Consider the following 20,548-nt stretch of genomic DNA (forward strand, 5'->3'; position numbering starts at 1 on the left):
GACAACACAGCAGTGGATACGAGGTTACGGAAGCGAAGGTTGCATCGGCCCACGCCACACCAATTGCATAGAGCCCCAGTCAGCAGACCTAATTTTAGGAGCTGCAAGACAGAAATACAGTTGAGATGAGCGAGCTAAAAATAAGTCCTCTCTGTTCCTTGCAGTTCACGTCCTCAGACAGTCTGAATGTGCTCTAAGCAGATGAGGTCCTTGTCATGGTTGGCGTGATGACCTCATGTGGGACAGTGGGACCCGAGTTCTGTTTTGAGCCTCTGCAGCTGTTGCCATCTTCCTTCCGCTTCTGTCCTCTAGAAGTGCTGGCCTCCAGTTAAACCAATGCTACTGTATTTTCAGGAGGGCTAGCAATGGCCCTATTTTGTTAAAATAATATTCAAGGAGCAGCATGAATGAGGAGAGCATGTTGTGTGAGGTGTACCTCTGGGGTGCCCACAGGGCTCTTCTGCCATTATCATGAAGAATACTTGTTTTTGTTTTTAAGTCATGCTGAATCTACCACATTGAAGAATAATTTTGGTTTGGTTTGAGTGAATTTTTAGGGTTATTGTGTATGAGGTTTTATAATAAGTCTGGAAAGGTGACTTCAGATGTCATTTCTACCTCAAGGGACATACTTGAGTGGACAGAGGCATGTCAAGATGGGTACAGAATCCAAACACTGGCCTCCAGTTGTGAGTAAGATGTTGGTTCAGAAATCCTTGCCTGGTGTTGGAATGGCCAGAGACCAACTGAGGCCAGGCAAGCCCATGACCTGTGTACCTGCGTGAAGTTATTGATGATGGGTAGAATCTTTAGTTTTTCCACCATTTCTCTGCATGGCTGCTGTGCTCATGATGAATGGTGTGTGTGTGTGTGTGTGTGTGTGTGTGTGTGTGTGTGTGTGTGTGTCAGAGAAAGAGAGAGAGAGAGAGATGTTGTCTTAGTTTAGCGTCAGAAGTGTCACAGAGGCAGTGAAGACATGAGACCCCCCGAAGTTTCAGAAATCTTCAGGAATTCGTAGCCTCCTATGGGTAGCAGTAGGACATATCTAACCAAGTCTCTTCTCACCTCAGGCTCAGGAAAGCCCAGCTACTCCTGCCTCACTGGACCAAACTCCTCGGTGTGGCTGTTGTATAAGAAACATTCACGAGGGAAGAACTGTTAGTTCTGATTCTCGAGCAGGGTCCCGGAGAAAGCCTGCCAGCTCGGCCTGGGCAGAGGATTGGGTTGCAGTAGTAAGCGAGGGAACAGGAGAACGTGTCAGGCAGAGGGGAATCTGTGAGAACTGGGATGGAAACAGTGCCAGGAACAAGGAATTTGGCAAGTGCAGCTGGATGACATAGTGAACGCTGATGGTCACATGCACCATGGTCTGAAAGATGCTAAACACCATGCCAGTGAAGATTTGTCTAACCCGACGTGCAGGCTCATCTTAAGCATGAGAAGATTATAGGAAAAATGGCATGAGCACCTAACTGGAGAGGAAATTTTTTGAAATTGGGAAACCATTCAAGTCCATGACTTCCAGACACCCCACTTTTCACCCACACTTCTGCTCCTGTTGCTAAGATCACAGACCTGGTCTAAGTTGTCAAAGTAAGAAATAAATAGACTGTGAATGCAAGAAAATGGTGGCAGAATCAGAAGGAAGGTAGGAATTTGTGTTTTTAGGAAGGAGAGTTGGTGGGAAGTGAGGCTAACTATTGAGGGAGAGGGTGTTTGTTTTGAGTGTGGTTGACTTGAAGGGTGCTTCCGGGATAACACATATAACAGGTGCACAGAGGTTGTGTGTGGAAGGGCCTGGCATGGCTACTGAAAGGGAGTGTTGTCATTCCAGCACTCCACGGCATACACGGGTGCCTGAGGCTTACAAACGTCTAGTAGGCTTACTCTCACCAGAATATATCGTATCAACTTCTGGCACCACATGTGGACAAACTACACTGTTAAACAACCAGACTGACACTGAAGACAAGGCTGGCAGGAATGACACTCCTTTCTCTCTAGGAAAAGGTCAGGTGTGATTGCCCTGAATGTTCAAACTTTCCTGTAGTATAGGTGCTCTGTGACTGTGAAGTCATGAGTCAGGGAGACCCAGGGACATCATACCAAGGTGCCAATGGGACCAGGAAGAGCCTGGCTGTCTGAGGACATAGGGTCGCCAGTGTGCGTCTCAAACATGTGTCAGTTGCTGAAAATGAAATAGTGCTGAGAGTTGGCAGGCAAAACAGAGCGAGCGCGTGTTTGAGCGTGGCTTGAGTAGGCTCACGGTGTTTGTTCTTTGGGGCCAACCTTTTGGGATAAAAGAGACGGTAAGTCTATTGACATATGTGGAGTTACAATCTAAATAGTGTGTCAACACTGTTACTTTTAAAATTCTTTCTACACCTATTTGGTGTGTGTGTGTGTGTGTGTGTGTGTGTGTGTGTGTGTGTGTGTGTGTGTACATGTGGAGACCAGAGAATAACTTGCAGGAGTTGGTTTTCCCCTTCTACCACGTAGATCTCAGGGCTTGAACTTGTCATCAGGCAAGTGTTTACCTGCTGAGCCATCTTGCCAGCCCTGTTGTTTTTATTATATTGAAGCATCATCCACTGGTCATCTATTGACTGCTGCTAAGAGAATCTCAGTCTCTTACATCATCCTTTTACCACGCCCCCCCCTTTATCTTCTTCCTTATGTGACTCAAACAACAGAGGGGTCACAACATGGTGGCCAGGAGCAGAGGCAGAGACAGGAAGGGGCCAGAGACAAAGCAATCTCCAAAAGGAAACCTCCCAGTGACCTGCTTCTCCAATCAGGACTGAACTCCCAACATTTCCAGTCACCTCCCAAAGACTGTCAAATACAGAATCCATCAATGGATTAACCCATTCATAAGGTCAGGGTCCCAGTCACTTCCCAAATTGCTTGCCTGGGAATGTTAGCACTGGGGACCCAGCTTTCAGTAATGGCACACCTGTGCCGTTCACTATCAGAATGTGACAATATGCCTTGACTCTATTGCATAGAGAAGGTGACACATACTGATTTGTGCCACCACCACTGTCAATCAGGCCCCGGTTCAGTTCCAGCCCCCTCCAGAGCTCCACCTTGCTACCCCTTTGCAGACACACCCTCCTTCCATCAAAGTCATTGGCAGCCGCTGACCCTCCTTTTGACTTCCCCATTCTTACCCAGTAGCTGGGCACTGTCCCACATTATGTTAAAACCCAGCCCCTGCTGAGGGGTGTGTGCAGGCGGTTTCCAGTCGTTTCTGCTGCTCTAACTCCTTTGCTCCTGTATATAAATAGAAGTTCCCATCATGTCAATGCCTATTTTTAAAACTTCCTGAGCTTTTGACTGGAACTGCACTGAATCTATACATTGACCTGCTCTCTCTGTGTCCTCCGGTGGACACCGTATACATCTTGATTGATTTAGATCTTCTTCCTTTCATCAGAATTCTGTGGTTCTTAGAACCCTGTGCATAGTTATATGCATTTCTTTTATACTTAGAAGTATTTAAAAGCGGTTTAAATACTTGGTTTACTTTCGTTTATCCCCAGCTTATAGTCATGCTTGGTTTCTGTGTACTGACCTGGTAAACTATGACCATGGCAATTCACCTTGTAGCTCTAGGTGCTTTCTGCATAGACAGTCATGCAGCTTGGGAACAGGTAGTTTTATCTCTTTCTTTCCTACTGCCCCGTCGCCCACTGCTCTTGAGACTAGGATTATCATTGTGATGTGAAATGGATGAGAGAGAAGTCTTGCTTTGTTTCTGACAGCAGGAAACTGCTTCCCCACCGAGTCTGTTGTTAACCAGTGGGAATGAAGCTCCTTTCCCTTCTGTTTGCAGAGAGCTCTAGCCATGAAAGAATGTCTAATTTTGTTGAGTTTTGATGTCTTTTTTTAAAAAAATCAATTGATGTGATTGTGTGATTTTTTTCTTCATCTTTACATTGTTAATGTGATGGATTTGTTTGATTGATTGGTAATATACTCACTCACACACACACACACACATATTGCTGGGCTCTATCAGTCAAGGGTTTAAAAAATATCTGCCTTCTGTCATGTGGTCATATTTGAGTGTTTCCTGCTTTGACTCTAAAACTGTCCCTGAGAGTTTGGAAATCCATGAAAAACATTATTTTCAGGATTATGAGGCGTAAACATGATTCTAAGGGAGCCGAGGGGGATTGTATGATTGCATTATCTCACTTTGAGACCAATGCCTGCTTCACCTATAACTCAGTGAGTATCTCCTTCCTTTTAAATTGTTCAAAGTTAGTGCCTGTCTCAGACAGTTTCTCTTTCTTCCTGGGGTGTGAGGTTCTCTTTGGTTTTTGTTTGTTTGTTTTTTCCCAAAGGCAAAGAAGAGAGTAGACATACTCTTTCTTTGTGCCTTTTCCCATGTGTCCTTGCTCAGGCTGGGGGCCCCATTCTCCTCTGATTTGAACTGGCTGTTCCAGAAACTAACACAGCTGTCATCGGGGACCTTGTGTTTTGATCTCTGGCTTTATTCCAGGAATCACAGGGTTTGAAACAGGAAAAGGTGGGAGTGTGTTGGAAACTATTAGAGGGTGCTGATATTAATAATAACCAACATCTATTGAGTAATTACCAAGTGTCATGTGCTGTTTTAAAATCCTTGCCTGGATTTCTTCGTTACATCCTCTCTACAGTGCGTGTGGTAGTTGTTATTATTCCCTTCCCACGTTTGCAGGTAAGAAAATAGAGACTTGGAGAAGTCAGATAAATTGCCAAGTTATACCACTAATACACAATAGATCTGGATTCCACTTGAAATGTTGGAACTGTAACTCAGTAGGTTACAAAACAAAACAAAAAGACAATAATGTAGGAAAAGGTTGGAAGGAAGAGGGAAGGTTGGTGGCTAATTAAAGCCAAAAGAGGATGCTTTGGGTGCCAAGTCAGGAAGGAGAGCCTCCATGCTTCATTGGCTGGGCCCCGGAACTAGAGTGAGAGCCAAGTAAAGGTGCCAACCAAGTTATGGAGCAGAGGCCTTGTGGTCTCCAAAGGGGCCTGGAGAAAGTTCTGGGATGGAGGAGAAGCATATGATCTCTGTTTGGCAAATCTGGGAGTCATTGTTTCTCAAGGATCCAGTCCATGCCCAGCCTGGTAGCTTCTTTTGGGTGTCCATGCAGAGAAAATGTAACTGCAGTGGGTGGGGTCTAAACCTATCTGCATTATCATGATACTTCTTGAACTTCTTGGAAATTTTGTCATCCCCGACCCTTAGTTATTTTTTTTCCACTTCTGACTCTTTCCGTGTGAGCGATATTCATAAACCCTATCATTTCCTAGTCTAGAAGCCATATAAACACTGCAGCTTGCCTGCAACCAGCAAGGAGGCAAGAGAGGGGAACTGGGAAGAGACAGACAGCAAAGTTAGCACTTGAGAACTGTGGGTTACCTGGTAATTTACAGCACAGGGTATCAGCCATCAGCCAGCTGCACAGCCTAGGGTTACTCTGCACTTTCCAGCCAGTGCTCACAGCCCTCCCAGCATTTGACACACTCATTCGGTGGTTCTCAGAGCCAGTCACTCAGCACTGACTGTCATTTCTGCAGAGCCCTAGCCCATAGTTCCTATGGCACCAACCTTCTCTGGAGCTTTATCCACCCTCCCTGGGCCTTCCCTCTTCTTTCTGATGCCTCTTACCTGCCTGCTCCTGGCTGCTCTGGTTCTCAGATTGCTCGTGGAGCAACATCTCCTGGTCCCAGGCCAGAGGGCAATTGTCCCAGCTGTAGGTTTGCCTTGTATCTCTTGGGTGATGTCATTATGAACGGGCTGAGCAGTCTGGTATTAAGGGAACCAGACTTCCCTGGGCTTATCTCTCATTTCTGTGCTTCTGGGAAGTAGAGCCTGTGTCATGTCTGGGTCTCATCCATAAACTGGACTTGGCGCCTACAGTCACACACTATCTCGCCATTACAAGTTGTTCAAAGACCCCTGAAATGAGTTGAGACACGCAGAGCCCTTTGAGATGATGCCTGGAACACATGAACGGAGAGAGGGAACCAAGTCTCAGTAGAAGCTTGGAGAAGGAGCCACAAATAGCCTTGTGCTTTAGTTAGGATGAGTGCAAGGAGAAATGTTGGAGTGGTAGGCCAGGGTGGAGGACCTTAGAGTTTGCAGATCAGCTGGGAGGGGGCGTGCTCCTCTTTGGCAGTACTTGTGACATGAAGTTCTCAAGAAAACAAAGCCACGCCTATGCATTCTGCCAGGCCGTTTGTTCTCCACCTTTCTGTTTGGCTATCATGAAGAGCCTTTGGGGGATGGACACCAAATCCCTAGTTTCCACCAACTCAAAGACCTACACTGTCATCAGACAGCATCGGAAACCTACAGCTGAGACTCCCTGCTCTGCCATAACCCATTGGTGTCCCCGTCCATGTTTTTGAAAGATGCCCTGACTTACGATTTTCTTTGTTCTGCTGTCATAAGAACATCATGGAGCCGTTGCCATTTTGGGATGTGGCGTTCAGGGTGACCTGGTCTGTGTTCTAGATCCATGGCCACTCATATTTAGCCCCAGAATAAACTCTTGCTCTCTTTGAGGTGAGAGCTGATTTTGCGCTGGCATACTTTTTGTCTTAAAGAAAGACAAGATAAGAAGCATTGCCCACTTTAGAGGAGCTGTTCAAAGCACAGATTGTTGACCTGCTTTTGACTCTTAGCCCAGGGAAATTTGGTTCTCTTAATATTCATTAAATTATTCATTCAGATCCAACATTGGTTTTTAAATCCAATTTTCCCATAATTTAAAATTTACTCTTAAATCCCAGGGATATTGGCATCATTGAAAAAGACAGTGATTTCAAATTGAATTTGCACCTCTAGGGGCTGAACAGCCCAAAGGCATGCCTTAGTCACTGTTCTATTCCTGTGAAGAGACACCATGACCAAGGCACCTCTCATGAAAGAAAGCATTTAATTGGGGCTGGCTTACCGTTGCATCATGGTGGGGTGCAAGGTGGCATGTCTGCAGGCAGGCATTGGAGCAGGTGCTGAGAGCTACATCCTGTTCTGTAGGCAGAGAGAACCACTTCCTCCAACAAGGTCACCCCTCTTAATCCTTCCAACCTTTCAAACAGTGTCACTCCCTGGTGACTAAGCATTCAGATATGTGGTGCCTGGGGGGAGGGGGCTAGTCTTAGTCAAACAATAACAGAGTAAAAGTGAGAGGACCCTGTGGGGAACCAGGAGATTTGAGATAATCTAGGAGGCCAGTTGCTTTCTCCCATACCTGCAAGCTTTCTGTAAACAGGCAGGCCAGGGTCTGTGGGGTCAGGGTCAGGGTCTGGGTTATGCAGAGATAGCTACAAAATACCTACAGCTAAAAGACAAAACAGACAAGTAACAAGCTGTGTGCTCTGGTATCAGGAAAGGAGGGACATATGAGAGGTCTTGAGGCTCTTAATTCCAAAAAGAATCTAAGCGCCTTCAGTAGGAAATTATTTGAAAAAGAAAGAAGATACATGTTGTGGATAGAAAGAGTAACAATAAGTAACTGTGGAGAGAGAAAATTTTGTGCAGACAGAGCCAGCAGTCCAAAGACTCTGGAACCACAAGTTCAAAGGGACATTAGACACGTAAAGGGATTGGATTCCAGACAAAAATATATGGCTATTTCAGATAAAAAATATGTGGCTGTTTTCACTGATGAATGAACTTATAAATAGTTCACAGGACTTGAGGGTAAAGAGAAAACCCCTCAGTTACTAATATAATGTGTAAACTACTGTGTTTTATGACCTCGTTTAGGAATGCTGCAGCAGCTGCTGCTGCTTAGGGATAAACCTGAGAGCCCAGGCAGGGACACCAATGTTTTCTTCTGCGTGCGTGAAATGGAAAGCCATTGCAGGTTCTGAGTGAAGTGACATGATCTGGGTGGCAGGTGCTCTGTTAAGTCACAGAGCTCTGCTTCTGCCTTCCAGGAATCTGAGGCTCCTTGGAAGAGTGCCAAAAGACAAGTATAAAAAGATCAAAATGACAGCTCAAGTCAGGGTCTGAAGGTGAGGTCCTTGTCGAGATGGCACATTTGGGCTGGTCCCTAAGGGCCTTGTGCTACAGTGGATTTGAGCTGAATCCCCAAGAGCAGTGGGGAGACAGAAAAGAATTTTATGGAGGAGAGTGGCATGGTAAACTGCATGCCCCTTGGAAAGGTCACTCTGGCTGCTATGTGGAGGAGGGCAGGGCAGCAAGCATGAGAGCCTGCTTTATGACACAGCCGGAAGAGGACAAAGCAGGAGCTTGTGAAGAGTGGTTGCCTGGAATGAGGAAGGGAAAGAAGCTCCATCTAGTCAGCGGAGTTGTACCACTTCACGAGATAACCTTTTGTGGGGTAGAAACCGGCCAGGCCTTACCTGTATCCGGCAGCACTAACAAAGGGGACGCTCAGCCTGTATCTCCGCAAGTACAGTACGCTGGTGAGCATGTGTCCGTGCTACCTTGGTGTGGACATCAGGCTTATACGGGGTTTGACAGTGCATTGATTCTGCTCATGAATCTGAATTGCAATTTGGAATCCTAAAAATGAAACACAAATCTGTGTGATGGCAAAAACACCTTGTTCTTGAACAGCATGGCTTATGTACCATTTGGAGAGCAGAGAACATTGTGTCAGGTCTGGTGGGGAGAGTAGGTTTCCTCCCCCTGCCCCCCAAGGATATTTCAGTCTCTCTCCTGGATGCAAAGTTCCCTGTGTTCTTCTGCACAAAAGGGATGGCAGCAGGTGCGAGGCAGTGCTATTCTAGTCATCCTAGTGATCCAGCCTTGGCAAAGAACTACTGAGTCTGCTGAGACCTGTCTGTCCACAAGTCTGAGGAGGTTGGGGTAGCTAAGGGCTGGGGTGATGTGCCTGGGAACCTGTGCACTCCTTTTCAGTTTAACAGCTGTAAGGGAAAAGTTTGAAACCTGACATCTGCAAGAAAGTGAATGGAATTGGAATTGCTGTGTTTGGGGGAGGGGGAGGCAGACTCAGAAACACAGTTAACCCTTGCTTTCTTTTAGATGCAGAACCTAGATTTAAATTTGCATGCGTATGTGAGGGTGGGTCATGAAACAACAGAGGACTTCATCAGAAGTAGGAAGAGACTTTAAGAGAGGGGAAAGAGGAAAAATAAAATGAAGACGTTAATGAAGTACCTGTGTCCTGAAAGAAGAAAGAAGGCCTTGGGTATGGGGGAACCAGAAAGAGAGGATCCGGAGGGCAGGGAAGAGAAACAGGAGAGGGGCTGAAGAAGAACAAAATATGTATGAGCATGCCATAATTAAACCTATTACTTTATACACTAGCTCAAAAAATAAAAAGAACGATTGGTTTTTGGTAATCTTTGAAAGAAATAAGTGGCTTGATCTGGGTCAAGCAGTGATTTTTTTCTCCTTCCCACATGAGTACATTTTATTCATTCCTCACTCCCTACCTTCAGCGTTTCCTGGGTTGGTCCCACCCGCATCTTCCTTCCAGTTTCATGTCCCTCCACCCTCCATAAATAGATAAGTGATGATAGAGATAGAAAGAAAGATAGACAGACAGACAGACAGACAGATAGAAACGGACCTATTGAGTCCAAATAGTATAACCCAAATGCAAGTGAGTGTGGGGCTGTCCATTAGAGCTTAGGACCTACCCCCCCTGCTGAGAAACCTGGCTTCTTTCCTCTGGTAGCCACTGACTACCTCTAACTTCTCAACAAGGAGTGGGGCCTTGTGAGCATCACCCTGCCCCCCAAGCATGCCAGGATATTGACCAGATTGATCTTGAGCGTCTTGAGTAGCACCCACAGCTGTTGAGAGTTCATGAGTACAACTTCCTGTCATGCCTGGAAGATGGTTGGCGGCAGTCCTCTGGGAGCTCTGGCTCTGGCAGTCTTTCCACGCTCGCTCGGGGAGATGTTCCCTGAGCCTTGGGAGGAAAGCATGTGATATGGATGTCCCGATTAGGAAGGAGAACTCCGCTGATGCTGATTCTCCGCCCTTCAATCTTTTGTTCCTTCTGGTAACCTCCCTCCACTGCTAAAAGCGTGTCAGGGCTGAACAGATAGACGGCTCAGTGGTTAAGAGTACCAGCTAGTCCTCCAGAGAGTCTGGATTCAATTCCCAGCACCTACGTAACCGTTACTCACAGCCCTCGCAACTCCAGGTCCAGAGGATCTGACACCCTCTTCTGGCTCCCTCCGGCACTTGGTGCACAGACTTGCCGGCATACACATAAAATAAAGACATAAATTCATATTTTTTTTAAAAAGAGCGGCTTCTCTGATGAGAGGTGAGAGAACCAGCAATGTTTGTGTCACCTTGTTCACAGAGGCCAGTGTTACACAGAGGCCAGACCGCAAAGGAAGTGGGGAGGTGCAGCAGAGGACACGTTCCAAAGTTTTGATCTAGACTCTCACTCCCTTTCCCTAATAACAACTGAGGCTCTGCTGGTTCATTTATTGGCATAACAAGGGTACGTGGAAGGTCTTGATAATATATCCAAACCAGAAGCCGGGCGTTGGTGGCGCACGCCTTTAATCCCAGCACCCCGGAGACAGAGGCAGACGGATCACTGTGAGTTCGAGGCCAGCCTGGTCTACCAAGCGAGTTCCAGGACAGCCTCCAAGACAATACAGAGAAACCCTGTCTCGAAAAACCATATATATATATATATATATATATATATATATATATATATCCAAACCAGAGCACCCACCTTTCCAATCTTACTCCTCCTCTTGGCTCTGTGTTGCTGCCATTTGATTTTGGTTTATGTAAACTTCTTTTTGGTCAGTCTCTGGCTTTCAGCCTCTTTATGCCAAGAGTCCGGCTCATGCATCTGTCTTTTCTATGATTTTATACCTGCTTAGGCTCCTGGACTGCTTCCTTTGATGCTAACAGTAGCAAAGTGAGTGGACCAAGGCTCTGTGTGGTCTCTGACAGAGTTTTGCTCTCAGTCACGTTGCTAACAGGAAGGAACAAGAGTGGTCTCTGCAGGGATGTCATTGTGGGTGTTTCAGACAATTGGGGAGCTCGTTTTCCATGGGAAAGTGTCCAGAGTTGCTTCCTCTCCCATGCTTATGATTTAGTGAAGTTACCAACAGCATGGATTGGCACAGAGTAAAACACCCAGCGGATATTTAGGAATCTTTCTTCCTGCTTCATTATCCTGCAACCATGGTAACAAGGATTCTTAGGGTTGTAGTTTTTTTTTTTTAACCACTACAGTTGGAAGGTTGACAAATATTGCAGCGTGAGTAGAAATGACGGTCTGTGTAATATGATGTGATCTTCAACATGTGAATGAATGTGTCTTTTCGTCTAAAACCCACTAGATCTAAATATATATATGGCTCTGTGTTTTTCAGAAGTTAGCAGTTCTTCCCTGGCTTGGCTCATAGAGAGAAAGTCGGCAGGTGCCTTATGAATGGCAGGTGCAGGAGAGCAGTCTAATGGGATGTTACCCTGGTAAACTGTCAAGAGAAAAGGAGTGTTTACCAATGTGCTGGAGAATGTGTTCATCTGCCAATCTGCCATGTAAAAATCAGGCCCATACTGAGGCACATGCAAAATAAGTCTTAAAATTAAAATCATGATGTCAGAGCCGGGCGGTGGTGGCACAACCTTTAATCCCAGCACTCGGGAGGCAGAGGCAGGTGAATCTCTGTGAGTTCGAGGCCAGGCTGGACCGACAGCCTCCAAAATAATACAGAGAAACCCTGTCTCGTAAAACCAAAAAAAAAAAATTAAAATCATGATGTCGATGCATCACTCTTCACGGCCCTCACCTGAAACCTCTGTAATGGGCAAAATCAAAGAATAGAGAGCCAGAGAGAGATGATTTCCCAGTTAAGAACACTGGCTGGGGTGCTGATGGCACATGCCTTTGATCCCAGCACTCAGGAGGCAGAGGCAGGTGGATCTCTGTGAGTTCGAGGCCAGCCAAGTCTACAGAGCTAGTTTCAGAAAAAAAAAAGAAAAAAGAAAGAAGAAGAAGAAGAAGAAGAAGAAGAAGAAGAAGAAGAAGAAGAAGAAGAAGAAGAAGAAGAAGAAGAAGAAGAAAAGTAAAAAGAACACTGGCTGATCATCCAAAGGACGTTGGTTTGATTCCCAGAACCCACATGGTTGATCACAACCCTTTGTAACTGTAGTCCTAGGAGATATTACACCCTCTTCTGACCTCTGAGGGCACCAGGCAAACGCATGGTACATAAACATACATGCAGGCAAAATACCCATACATACAATATTAAATTAAATCATGGAGTCTGAAGTGGGATAGGTGAGCCTTCTCCAGGGTTAGGGAGCAGTTAGGGACTGCTCACCACATGGGTGCTTCTCAAACAGATGATTATAAACATCCTCCTTCCCTGAAACCAACGTCGAATAGGACGTGCATTGCTGTTTGTCTTGTACTTAGAGAACTGCAGAACATTCATTGCCCCATATCCCTGGCCATAATGCATACCTGAGACTGTAATATCAGATTTACATGAAGAGTTTTATTCCTCTTGTCCCAGGGTCCTGATGCTTTTACTCATTCAGTTTTAAATGAGTTTGATTTTAATGGCTTATACCGAGTCTCTTTAAACCATGTTGTATAAGAAATAACGCTGTTGTACAAGTGTCCTAAATGAATTTGCGCTGCCTAGATGTACTGAAAAATTTAGAACTGGGGACCCTGGTCCACAGCTTCGTTACTGACCACCACCCACGAGCTTCTCCTATGGGTTCACAATGTGTTTCCAGGCAACAAGAACCAGACTTCGGAGTTTGAGCTTTTCAAAGCCTGTTACAGGTCTAACCCAAGCCAGAGCCACTGGTGGAAATTCGAACTCCTTGCATTTAGCCCAGAACATAGTGGCCTTTGTTTTGGCCTCGGACACAGCCCAGCCCAGGAGTTTCTATCAGAGGATCTAATCTGTCCTTTTCTATGTCAGATCAGATGTGTTAGCTATAAACTCAGAATCACAATATGTGTCAGTGTCAGAATAAGGAGAAAATCTTGGAATAATTTAACCAAGGGCAAGCTGGAGTTTGGATTCTCCATGTCTCTCCCTATGTCTTCTGTCTCTCTCCTGTCTATGATCTGTCTGTTGTATAAGTCTGAATCTGTGCCTGCCTCTCCTCTCTCTCTCTCTCTCTCTCTCTCTCTCTCTCTCTCTCTCTCTCTCTCTCTCTCTCTCTCTCTCTCTCTCTCTCTCTCTCTCTCTGTGTGTGTCTTAACAAAGGACTTCTGTTCTGTATTCATTGAACAGCACAAAAGTATCACACAGGAAGGAACTGGAGATACCTTGTAGAAATCTTTTTTTTTGAAAGAAAGTGTCATTTCATTTATTTTTGTTTTTATTATTATTATTATTATTATTTATTTTTAAGTTTAAATTTAGATTAGAAACAAGGTTGCTTCACAAGTCAGTTCCAGGTCCCTCTCCCTTTCCCTCCCCTCCTCCCGTGCCCTCCACCCAACCCCCCCAATTATCCCCTCATTTCCCCAGGGAGGGTGAGGCCCTCCATGGGGGTGTCCATAGTCTGTCATTTCTTCCAGGGCAGGGCCTAGACCCTCCCCCAAGAGTTCAGGGTGAGAGTGCATCTCACATTGTTGGATGGGAGTCCAAAATCCATGTGTATATTTGGGATGAGTACTGATCTAGAAATCTTTAACAGGGTTTTACAAGGGATGAAACATTACTTACTCCAATTGACACAGCTAATAAACAAGCAAATGCCATCCACATGTTGTTCCCACTGCTTATGGCAGATGTTTAGTGTATAAAGTTGCTTTCAACCTGTTTGTTGTTTTCAACATTTATTACCATAGCATATGTACATGCATGCATTACTCATGGGTCAGGAGTAATATATGCATGCATGCTTGTTAACAGAAGATTAAAGCTATGCCTGATCTTAGACTGTCAACATTGATTACATGGGGAAACTTAAGGCAGGCGAGGTTGCTTGTTACATGGTTCTCTAAAAGGAGGATTAAACAAACAGGCTGAGTACCCAGTAGGATGTGCTATTAACTCAGCTGTGTGGTCCAGCAAAAGTTCCACACTCCTAGAATGCGAGAGACAGTTTCATAATATTATGCCACCCCACTTTTCTGACTAGAGCAAAGATTTTCAAATCCCAGTCCCCCATCAGGAACAGTGTGAAGCTTCTCTTGGTCCACATAGTCCTCTCTAGACACTCTGTGGTCCTCCTCTCTGTGACTGTCGGTGGATTCTAGGTCATGAACTGTGATGTAGGGGAATTAACTCCTTGCAGTGTATGCTTGTGTCCCTGACACAAGTGTATGCTCACGAGAGTTCACACAGTGTCTTACACCTACTGGATCAAATTTAGCCATTCATTCAGCCATCAATCATTGACCCATCCAGTAAATAGAGCTATAGTCACTAATATATACTGACTCCTTAACCGCTGAGCCATCTCTCCAGCTATACTGACTCCTTATCTTCCTGATTCTCTGACCCTTGGCGGCCCCCTTTCTCTTGAGCTTCCTAGTTCTCCCCTGTGACACAAGATTATATAAAGGTCACCAAGCCTCCCGCAAAACCAGCTCCCAGAGCCTGAATCTACCTCCTCGAAGATGCCCACAATAGGCCCATTCAGAATCTGTGAGCCGGTCAGAGATGTAAAACTGGGAGCCCAGGTGTGTGAAGGGGATCCGATTTGGGCAACCAGGACCTTATGCTCAACATGGGCAGTGGTATAGACCATCTAAAAGAGAGTCCATTTGATGTCCTGGGGAGAGAGGTGTGGGCATGACCCGAGATTGTAGATAATGGTATGGGTGTGCTTGACCTTGGGAATGCGGCCGAAAAGGCAGAACTCCTGTAGGAGAGACATGCAGCTGATGGGGCATTTTGTTTCTCTGCAAATGCTGTGTCTGATTAGCCGAATCTCAATTCCCTTGCAGATTAGTACAGACGCACCCAGCTTAAGGAAGACAGATCTGAAAGGTCGGAGTGCACTGTTGGCTGATATCCAGCAAGGAAAACGCCTGCGAAAAGTTACCCAGATCAATGACCGCAGTGCCCCACAAATCGAGGGTAAGTAACCAGCTCAATGGAGCCTTCTGGGAGCCTGGGGGGGCAGGGAAGGTGGAGAGAGCACTGCCAGACACTGGCTGGTCTGCATATGTAACCCATGCACTCTCAGTCCACCTCAAACATGCTTAAGGGACAGGCCACGCCACCAGGCAAGAGAGTCAGATCTTCCTTTCCAAAAGTCCACAGGTGGTAGAGGCTGGAGTATCTTTCATTACTTTTCAATAACAAAACAACAGCAATAACCAAACAGCACAGCAGCAACAAAAAAAATCCCTTCATGATAAGTAGTATTTTTAAATTGATAAAATACGTATAATGAATTTCACCATTTTTAAATGTATCATCAGAATGTCAGCATTCACAATGCTGTTGCAATTATCCCTCTTTTTCATTTGGTTGAGATCCCAAAAAGTTAGCATGTTATATCCAGAACTATTTGTAATGTTATGACATCATACATTTCAAAATGATGGCAATTCTCAAAAATAGCTCTGCAACAATTATTGTACCTCAGTAATGTGTTAATGCATAAGGACACATATTCTTTTTTGGATTTTTTTAATTTATTACTTTTTATTTTATATGCATTGGTGCTTTGCCATGGGTGCCAGGTCCTCTGGAACTGGATTACAGACAGTTGTGAGCTGCCATGTGGGTGCTGGGAACTGAACCCAGGTCCTCTGTCCTTTGAAAGAGCAGTCAGTGCTCTTAACCACTGAGCCATCTCTCCAAACCATGACACACACATTCTTAAAGATTTTCTCTTTAAGTGTGTGTGTGTGTGTGTGTGTGTGTGTGCACGCAGGCGTGCGTGCATGCACATGCACATACCTGTGGATATGCCCATTTGTGTACAGGTGCCTGCAGAGGCCCGAGGCACCAGACCCACTCGGGCTGGAGTTACAGCAGGTGGTGAGCTGCTCAGTGTGGATGCTGGAAACTGAATTCAGGTTTTCTGAAAGAGCAGTGCATGCTCTTAACAGCGGAGCCATCTCTCCAGTCCCAAAGATAGACACATTTTTAAAAAACCTTTTCAGCACTGATTATAATAAAGATCTGTCTGATTAGAGTCATCATCTAATGGGTGAAGCTCAATTAGCAGACTGATGTCATCCTCACACCCACTTCCTAATCACGCCGATGAGCACTGTGTATAATATTCAGAACAATCTGGCTGCTCATCCACCAATGGGCAGCACGCCCTAATTGCTGTGTATTGACCTTAGCTTGTGTCTTAATTATTTTTCTATTGCTATGATAAAATGCCGCGACCAAGACAAGTTATAGAAGAAAAAGTTTATTTGACTTTATGGTTCCATAGAGATGAGAGTCTGCGATGGCAGAACAGAGGCATGGCAGATGGGAGCTGGAAGCTGGGGGCTTAGATCTTGAACCACAAAGAGGAAGCAGAGAGCAAACTGGAAATGACTGGAATCTTTAAACTCTCAACATCTACCTCCAGTGACCTACTTCCTCCAACGAGGCCACTCCTCCTAAACTTCTCCAAACGATGCCATCACTTGGGTACCAGATGTTCAGATAACTGAAACTGGGCAGCATCTCATTCAAAGCAGGGATTCTTGTCTAGGTTCGGTGTCCTCTGAGTTTCTATGGTTGGTAGCCACCATATCTGGAAGGCAGGGGTTAGTGACATCCACATGGGACATTCTGATGCATAAATAAAAAAAACTGCAGGGAATACAGAGTTGTGCAGGGAAATGTGAGCTGCTTGCGGCCTGAAAACTAAGCAGCCACAGAGGAAAGCTCCAAAGCAGAAACCCTAGCAAGCCTTCACTTCCTGAGGCCCCGGCCAATACTTGAGCTAAGAAGTTAAAATGTCTGAGTGAATTAGCCTGGGCTTTTGGGGTGGGGGTGGGGGTGAAGGTAGCGTAGACCTTTCAATGCCAAGGTGAGTTTTCTAACCGGAGTCACAAATGGTCAGCACTTTGGTAGGACTAGAGAGGGCAGCCGACAGGCTTGGGCAGGGGGGACAAACATGCTGAATGAAAAGGGTGACACTGACCTAGGGTGAGGATGGCCTGCTCAGCTCTTCCTACTCATCTTCTTGCCTCTTCCCTGCAGGTTCAAAGGGAGCCAGCAAAGATGGAGGGAGTGCCAGCCTCAGCAGTGCCCGAGGAGGAAACACCCCCCCTGCTCTGGGGGATCTCTTTGCTGGTGGCTTTCCTGTGTTAAGACCAGCAGGCCAGAGGGATATGGCAGGTAAGGGAAGGTCCAGCCTGGTGGCCTAGTGGTCTTCCTTTACTCTCTCAACAGGTAGGACACATGGTTCATAAATGGTTGCATAGTATGGATTTGTATATTTGAGAACTGTAATTCTGGAAGTTCCCAAAACACGGCATTGTTCCCTGGGGATCTTTTAAGATCTCGTCTAATTGCTTCATCCCGTCACTGAAGAATGACCAAGGTGTCATGTCAGACGTCAGACGGAGTGGCACTCACAGCAGACACGCCCATGCTGTGGATCTGCTAGCTGTGTGCTGAGTCACAGTGACTCTCCATCCCTGTATCAGTTAGACCCTGTTGGGTACTCAAATGCAAACATGTAGGGGCTTTAACCAGCTGCGTATTTAGCCTGTAATTCTGTCCATTAGTAGCGTGCGGTAGCCTTAGCTATGCTCCCTAGCATCTGTAAACAGCTGCAAGCTGGAGGAGCGGCTAATTCCCCCATCTCTGGGGCCTCAGCTGGAACAACTGGACTGACTGCCCTCAGAGCCACGTGATCTGCAAATCTGCAGCAGGCTGTTGAGAGCCTGTCACCATGTTCGATCTCAAGAGAAGCAAGACCTGACACCCCCTATAATTTATGCTTTGATGGGCATTCAGTATTTTTAAATCATCAGGTTAAAAATTGGGCAGATACGCTGTTGCTGTGAGGGGTAGCAAGGGTGTTTGCTTGTTACTGCCTTGGAGGAGGACAGCTCCTGAGAGGCGCCTTGTGGCTGCTGCCTGTACAGCCTCACGACGTACCTGCATAATTTACTACTACGCAACTGCGGGGACATCAGGCGTGTGAGACCTGCCTGCTGCCCACTCACCTGGAATTTCCTTCCCATCTTGCTGGTCTAACCTAGAATGTGTTTCACTTCCAGGTGGCAAGGCGGGGCAGGGACCTGGCTCCCGAGCGCCTTCTCCCCGGCTCCCCACCAAAGCCATCAGCGGTCCCCTTCCTGCCCCCGCATCTCCCAGGCTGGGCAATGCCTCAGAGGTGCACAGCTCTTCCAGGCCGGTCCCTCCTCGGCCTAGTGTGCCTGCTCCACCACCTCCTACTCCACCCCCGCCCCCACCTCCACCTCCACCCTTGCCCCCGACCTCCTCCAGCAAAGCCCCATTGGTGCCCCCGCCTGTCCCTCCAACCAAGGGAAATCCCCCTGTGGCGCCACCCCCTGTGCCCTGCGCACCTCCTCCCCCTCCGCCCCTGATGCCGCCCCCGCCCCCGCCCCCGCTGCCCCCAGCTGCAGTGCTCAGTGACAAAGCAGTGAGGCCCCAACTAGCCCCACTACACCTGCCGCCCATCCCGCCCCCACTCCCTCTCCTCCCACCCTGTGGGTACCCAGGGCTGAACACAGAACACAGCAGCCCTGCACAGGAGGTTCAGGAGCCTCCAGCCCCTCCGCCACCGCCGCCGCCGCCGCCGCCACCGCTCCCAATCCATGCCTCTTGCTCTCCCAGGGCCGTTATGCCTCCGCCCCCTTTGCCAGGCTCCAACAACAGCGGCAACGAGACCCCTCCTCCACTGCCCCCCAAGTCCCCAAGCTTCCAGGCGCAGAAGGCTTTGCCCACTCCTCCGGGTGCTCCCGGCCCTCAGGCCATTCTACAGAAGAAGCGACGAGGCCCAGGTAAAACAGCCTTCCTGGCTCCACTGACCCACATGGGCTCACCCCGGTTTCCATCAGAACACTCAAACTTGGCCCCTCCGTGGGACCGTACTGTTTGTTTAGCGGTGGAAGCCAATGATGAGGGTGGCTGTCTCAGATCCCACAGAAGGTACCAGAGAGATTCTGGCCTTGATCCTCATGGTTACTAGTTGTATGTCCTAAGGCAACCACTTAGCCTCTCTGTGCTTTCTTGTCTGCAAAATAGAGTGGCAAGCAGACGTTTTTTTCTCTCTCACAGTTTGCAGGGTACTTGACACTGGTGTGGGTCTAGCAACAATGAGGGCTAGAGAAGTGCTTCTTCCACAGTCAGCCTGGCTCCTGATATGCTCCCTGGGTTGGGTGCAGCCAGTTTCCAGAGCTAGCTCTCTGGATCAGCAGCCTGAGTGACGCTGGCTGCCAGCTTCAGAGGCAGCCCATTCCACTGGGACACAGTCTGCATTCTGGTAGATTCTCCAGCAGACTCAAGAAAACAGGCTTGTGTATTGAGACAAAGTAAAAATAATTCCTTCACAGGGAGCAGAGGATTGTGAATGAAGCACACATTGCAGAGGGGTGAGCATGCACACCACGGGCTGTGTGCAACAGAGACTGTAGCCACACGCCTACATACATGCAGAAACACTCAGCACATGAACAGGCTCATGAATCCACACACATCTGTTCACACGAGTATGCTGATATACACCCCACTCACATATTCAAGTCCATCACACACACACACACTGCTTACACCATATACATATGTGCACACACACAGGTCCATCTCACACACACACACATATACATGCACACACCCCATATACCACATGTACACACACATGCTCCACACATACACATGTAGACACCACATACACACGCACACCACACATGTCTGCACACTACATACAAATATACAGACACAGGTATTTTGGGATCTGTGGGGGTCTGAATTCCAATCCTAGGTTCCCCATCCACCCCTGTGTAAGGGATGCTGGCTAAGCAGTGTTTTCTGAATATGCCACCTTTCACATAGGATTGCTAAATGGGGGCCTCTGTATGGCTAGGCTTGTGTATGACTTCCTTCCTAGTCCCTTAGGGCAGCTTCCCATCCGGTGAAGTGTCAGAGCCATTCCCCATCTCCTTCAGCAGGCTTACCGAGGGGTAGTATATACCTAGTGTTTCCCTAGACACCTATAGAGGGGAAAGCAGAAGGGGAGAGGAAGGAGGCTGGGAAGGGCAAGGAGGCAGGGAGGGGCAAGGAGGCAGGGGTTGAGGAAGGAGGCGGGGTTGAGGAAGGAGGCGGGGGTTGAGGAAGGAGGCGGGGATTAGGGAAGGAGGCGGGGTTGAGGAAGAAGGCGGGGGTTGAGAGAGGAGGCGGGGTTGAGGGAGGAGGCGGGGTTGAGGAAGGAGGCGGGGTTGAGGAAGGAGGCGGGGGTTAGGGAAGGAGGCGGGGTTGAGGAAGGAGGCGGGGTTGAGGAAGGAGGCGGGGGTTAGGGAAGGAGGCGGGGTTGAGGAAGAAGGCGGGGTTGAGGAAGAAGGCGGGGTTGAGGAAGGAGGCGGGGGTTAGGGAAGGAGGCGGGGTTGAGGAAGGAGGCGGGGTTGAGGAAGGAGGCGGGGATTAGGGA

At 47.4% G+C, this 20,548-nt stretch overlaps 1 protein-coding gene across 5 annotated transcripts in view; it reads left to right on the forward strand.

Moving 5' to 3' along the window:
• The window catches only part of Wipf3 (WAS/WASL interacting protein family member 3), an 82,292-nt gene that overhangs the window by 46,191 nt on the left and 15,553 nt on the right, over window positions 1-20,548 (forward strand). For all 5 annotated transcript variants that reach the window (XR_005873862.1, XR_005873860.1, XR_005873861.1 and 2 more), the window contains exons 3-5: window positions 14,916-15,048; window positions 17,131-17,268; window positions 18,159-18,905. Coding sequence is in view for 2 of the 5 variants with exons in the window: in XM_040737813.1 (XP_040593747.1) it covers window positions 14,916-15,048; window positions 17,131-17,268; window positions 18,159-18,905 (1,018 nt within the window). In the remaining 3 variants the exon portion in view is untranslated. The remainder of the gene's footprint in view (window positions 1-14,915; window positions 15,049-17,130; window positions 17,269-18,158; window positions 18,906-20,548) is intronic.

The sequence above is a fragment of the Mesocricetus auratus genome, unplaced genomic scaffold, assembly GCF_017639785.1.
Source record: "Mesocricetus auratus isolate SY011 unplaced genomic scaffold, BCM_Maur_2.0 Super-Scaffold_100676, whole genome shotgun sequence".
In the NCBI taxonomy this organism is placed as follows: domain Eukaryota; kingdom Metazoa; phylum Chordata; class Mammalia; order Rodentia; family Cricetidae; genus Mesocricetus; species Mesocricetus auratus.